Source organism: Meleagris gallopavo, chromosome 15, assembly GCF_000146605.3.
Source record: "Meleagris gallopavo isolate NT-WF06-2002-E0010 breed Aviagen turkey brand Nicholas breeding stock chromosome 15, Turkey_5.1, whole genome shotgun sequence".
Classification (NCBI taxonomy): domain Eukaryota; kingdom Metazoa; phylum Chordata; class Aves; order Galliformes; family Phasianidae; genus Meleagris; species Meleagris gallopavo.
In genome coordinates, this window is record NC_015025.2 from 17,067,655 (window position 1) to 17,073,157 (window position 5,503).

General features: G+C 40.1%; 1 protein-coding gene across 1 annotated transcript; it reads left to right on the forward strand.

The window, feature by feature from the left end:
* Window positions 1–497: 497 nt before the first annotated feature.
* SKP1 (S-phase kinase associated protein 1) lies at window positions 498–5,074 on the forward strand. Its single transcript, XM_003210463.3, has 5 exons — window positions 498–594; window positions 2,532–2,605; window positions 3,362–3,505; window positions 4,150–4,290; window positions 4,473–5,074. Exons 1-5 carry the CDS (start codon window positions 498–500, stop codon window positions 4,506–4,508), a joined length of 492 nt encoding a protein of 163 aa, XP_003210511.1. The 3' UTR covers window positions 4,509–5,074.
* Window positions 5,075–5,503: the final 429 nt, after the last annotated feature.

Consider the following 5,503-nt stretch of genomic DNA (forward strand, 5'->3'; position numbering starts at 1 on the left):
CACATCTGGAGGTTCCTTCTGACTTCTGTTTTGTGGTTCTGGTCCAGGCGCCATCATTTGGAAACTGCTTTTGGGATTTGCCCTCAGTGAATGGTTAAAATGAGCAGTGGTTGAGTTCGAAGACAAGCAGCGTTTTGGAACTGTTGAAGGGCTGTTTTAAGAGAAAGATAGCTCTAGTGTGGTGCTGCATGTAAAAACAAATCAGTTGATTAGTAATTAGTGCTTTTGTCTATTTTATTTCGCTTTCAACTTAAGGAAAAAAATCCAGGTTCCTTCTATTTTAAATGACTGGTTGGTGTATTTGTATCAATCCTTCTTAAGCATCAGGATTAATGACCTTAGGACTGTTGATTCAAGCAGCAAGTAATTGAAGTGTGCTGTAGGTGATGCAGGGCTGTTCAGAAGCAGTATAAATAGTAGGTAACTACATTATTGAATCAGCTGAACTTGTGAAATCTGATGAACATTGTGTGAAAATAACTGTCCTTCTGTTGTAGATGCCTTCAATTAAGCTGCAGAGTTCAGATGGAGAGATTTTTGAAGTTGATGTTGAAATTGCAAAACAGTCTGTGACCATAAAGACTATGCTGGAAGGTAAGAACGTGAAGCTGAGGTAGCAGTGTGTGCAGCAGTGCTCTTGGGCAGGATCTGTGACCAAGGGGGACAAGCTGGTGCTGTGCAGCAAAGGGCTGACTTGCTATCTCATGTCAGAGCAGCTGGAACAATTGCCAGCGCGACTTGAACATTGTTTGGGATAAATATTTTCTCTCAAACCTTGAACTGCAGCCCTCTTCTTAAATGCAGTTCCCAGCAGGCTGTCAATAAATCCCCCACTGCTTTGCCTACAGCTTGCTTCAGTTCTGTAAAAGTTAGGCAAAGTTAAGCTTAATAAATACTTCTAATTTATATTAAGCTGAGCTTTTCTTTTAATTGTGCAAGTTATTGTTGCTCTCTGACTGTCTTAAATGGAGAAGGTAAACATAAATTAATGCAATAAACGAAGAGTTGAAGGGAGATCTGCATTTATACAGTTAAATTATTTGATAAATAGTTGGTTCTGATCTCTTGCTGACGTGAATTTGAAACAAAAGAACTCGTGGTGGGGGAGGGGAGTTGCCAGATGGCTGAGATACAGAGCAAACTGTGTCTAATCTGTCTGGTGCAAATCCTCATTGTTTACTGTTTTCTTTCCAGTTTCTGGGCATATTCACGAGTTTGGGCATATTAGAAAATATCTTCTTGTAGATCTAGTTAAAATGAAGTCCTTGGCTGTGTATCCTTGGTTGTGACTCCTCATACGCAAGAACAGTAACAGAAATAAGGTTGAAATACAGCAACCATTGGACCACTTCAGTTCTGATAATGAGATGCTTTCAGACATGATGAGCAACACGAACAGGAAACCTGGCAATCAGTGGGAATACAGTGGGAATGTAATTCCTCTCCTTTTTCTCACACGCAGGCTGTGACACTGGCAGTGTTTGGTGACAGACAGGAATTGATGAAAATGCCTGTGCTGAGGGTATTGTAAGCTGGGCACCACCAGCTGGCCTCTTAGTGATCTGACCAAGATCCAGTCTGCTAACCAGCATTAGAGAAAAGACATTTTGCTGTATAGATCTTTAAGCACCATCAGTTAATACCTGCTGCTTTGTTTGATGTCAATGAAGGGGAAGAGGTAAAAAGTGAAATTGCATCAGGCATCATGAAACCACCAGTGAAGTTCTGATTTTCTGATAAGAGATGAAACTCCAGCTTAGGAGGGGTGGGGATGAGCTGAGCAGCGCTGACTGACGATGGGGTACTTCTTGAGTTACTTCCCTGTGCCAGCAACTTAGGATAGACTGTTTGGTGATGTCTTACACCAATATCTGTTAGTACATTCAAAGGATGCATTTGGAGTTTCCAGTAGTTGGTAACATATCCCTTTAATGTCAGCACTTTGGTTTCAGAATCTATGAAATTAGATATTCCAAACAAAAAGTAGTACTAATTGATATCCCACTAATGACAGTAGTTGACTTGTCTAAATACAATAGCTTCAGTATTTACTGCTCCCGTGCAAGACAAAATGTTGTCTGTACTCACCACGTGGGGTCTAAGTTCTTATTTGATAAAGGAATGGGAGACCTTATTTGAAACAATTAGGTTTAACTTGCGGATTGAAAATGGTAAACATTCATAAATGTCTTCTTTAACATTCTGTTCCCAGAACACGGGACTATCACGTTCTGCTGTGACAAGTAACTGACTTAATAGGTTGTTCATGCTCAAAGCATGTCAGCATCTCTTTGGAGGCAGCACTGTTAAGCTACTTAGCTTACAGGTAGTGGAACCCAGCATGTATAATGCAGCTGTGCCTCTGCAAAACCACCCTGAAGTTTCTGCCTTAGCTTAGACATCATTTGCTATTTGTCTGTTCAGCTCAGTATTGTTAGAATAGTTATTGTTATTGTTAGAATTGATGAAGCAGCCCAGGCTGGAGAAAAAGGCTTTAGGCTGCTGACTGCAAGTCATCTTTCCATTTGTAGACTTGGGAATGGATGATGAAGGCGATGATGACCCAGTCCCTCTTCCAAATGTCAACGCAGCTATTTTAAAAAAGGTAAGGCACTGAGAAGTGGTCGTGTTGTATATCAGTAATGAGATGTGAGATTAATGCTGGTGTTAAATATTACTATTCAAAATATCTCCCAAGTGTTGACTACAAATGTAGCAATGAGTAGTAGTAGTACAAATGTAGTAATGAGGTGCATGAGCACAGTTTATCTCAGAACTGGGATGAGGCTCACAGCTCCTGGTTAAAGACCTACATGAATGACCTTCTGGAATGGCAGTTGGAGGCTGGGCAGGGCTCCTAAGGCATAGGGCTGGTGCTGGACATCTGTGCTCACTGGCATCTCATGGTTTTAAAGCACTGATTGTAACTGGGTTGTGTGAGCTGAGGTGGCTCTTAATGAGTTCAGAATGTAAGGAGAAGGGTTAAAGGGCAGGCAGCGGTGAGAGTCACAGTCAGTGAGTGTCCCAGCTCCTCAAAATGAGGTTGTGTTACTTCTGTATGGTCCTGTGAGTGTTAGCACAGGATTTATTGTTAACTTTGACTGCTAGGAGCTGCTCTTTAGAATCCTGAATATTTAATAGACTGGCTGCTGTCTCAGTTGAGCTTTGTGAAGACTGTCGGGTTCCAGGATTGGGGATTAGTTCTTCTAAGAGGAAAACATAAGATGATGAAACATGAACAGGTGATTCTAATATCAATCCAGAGGGAAAAGTACAGTGCTCCTAAAACAAAGTTATGTTAGAGTTGAGGCCTAATGGGAAAATCACTTGAGTAAAAGTTTATTATCAAAACTGTAATTAGGTGATTCAGTGGTGCACCCATCACAAAGATGATCCACCTCCTCCTGAGGATGATGAGAACAAGGAGAAAAGAACAGATGACATCCCTGTGTGGGATCAAGAATTTCTGAAAGTAGACCAAGGAACACTTTTTGAACTCATCCTGGTAAGTATGTTCTGGAAGCATAAAGGCTGTGGCTGCACAGTGACCTCTGTTTGTTTTACCAGTAAGTCTTGATGCTTCTTGAATAACTTCTCAGTGTAGAGAATGTGGGGAGGGCAGCTGGTTGGCTGAAATTGGTGAATGGTAGATGCTTGTTACCACCATGCTAGGCACTAATTTATGCTTGCTCATCTATCAGTTCCTATACTTGTCTGGAGTTGTGGCCCTACAGCTGACTCTCTTCACTTTTGAGTCCTGGCTGATGGCTTATTACTTTAAGTGGTGTTTTAGAGACCTGCATAAATACAAATTTTTAAAAAAGCTAGATTAGTATCTTACATGATACTTCAACCTAGTGGCTCCTGTCTTAGCTAGCTAACAGCACTCCAGTGTTTAACATCTCAGAGGTGTGTGCAAGGTTCTGAAAGCCTTGTAGGAAAGGAGATGGGGCTTTCATGGTAGAAATGACTCCTGTTTGGCAAGTAAGCTTTAGGTAGTTAATTCAGGGTTCTAGTTAGAAGCTTCTCAGAGTGGTTTGGCTCTTTGTGGTTACAGCATTCTACAGTGCTGGGAGCAAAACTTTAGTAGTATGTCTGCAGAGGCAGAAAATTGATCTGGAAGCTTTAAATTTGGAAACTGTTTTACAGGCTGCAAATTACTTGGACATCAAAGGTTTGCTTGATGTCACATGCAAGACAGTTGCCAACATGATCAAGGGGAAAACTCCAGAAGAAATTCGCAAGACATTCAATATTAAGAATGACTTCACTGAAGAGGAGGAAGCACAGGTACTTGATCTGGGTTTAATTATAATTTAGCTGTTTTTCTGCTGCATTAACATGTGATGCTTCACAATTTCATAATGTTATGCCTTTCTACAGTAAGTAAACTTGAATGCTTGTAGGAGTTTACTTTCCCTTGAGCTTTTAAAGCTTACTGCATCACGTTACCAGTTACGTTGTTCTTCCAGGTACGTAAGGAGAACCAGTGGTGTGAAGAGAAGTGAAGCATTGTGCCTGACACTCGAACACTGTAAGGATTGTTCCAAATACTAGTTGCACTGCTCTGTTCATAATTGTTAATATTAGACAAATGCAGCAGCAAATGAAGTTGTGTTAGCAAGATATTGTTCCCTTTGCATGTGTAGTGTTGTTTTTTTTGAGTATAAATTTAAATCGGCGTTTTTACTAGTGTAATGGGATGTCTTTTTACTTTACTCTGCAACGAATAAAACTGAACCAAGTGTGGATTCTGTTTGGAAAGTAGCACTTAAGGTTGTCATTTTCATTATACTTTTTTAACTGTTCCTAGTCCAGTTACAATCTTAAGTGTTGACTCCACCATTGTAAATAAAACCACCTTTGCTTTCTTCTTCAGGAAGAACAAAACACTTATTTACAGGGTATTGATGGCTTCAGAAAGGAAAATTAAATGTGTCTTGGGGAGCTACATAAAGTTTAAAAAAAAAAAAATTGTTGGATTTCTTACAGAGACATTTTGGAAAAATTGGTATTACTTAACGCTATCTAACTTTAAGGATGGTTCTTGTTCTGCATTTAAAAAAAAAAAAAAGAAAAGATCTGTCCACTTCTTTGTCCTGTTGGTCTTGCCTGATAGGCCAGTGAATAGTGAAAGATGTGAGCTAGAGCTAAGCAAGCTTCTGGCAGCAAACTTGGCAGACTTCTACCATGTCCTGAAGCCGTGCCTCTAGCTGCTAGCAGATGGAACGTGTGCTGCTTCATGCACAGGACAGGTGTGTTTTTATTTTTATTTTTTGCTAAAAGTGGAACCCAGGTTTGACCAAAAATGACTGACATTACCAAAGTTAATATTATTGACCTGTGCATGCCATTAGTGGCTGTTTTTTAGGCAATTTTAAACTACCCTTGTGATGTAGCTCTTTAAAACATGGTTTTCATGTATCCATGGGAGATCTTTTTGCCTATATATGTGATACTTCTGCTTGTAGAGACTTCTTATTGCATACAAAGCTAATGCAAT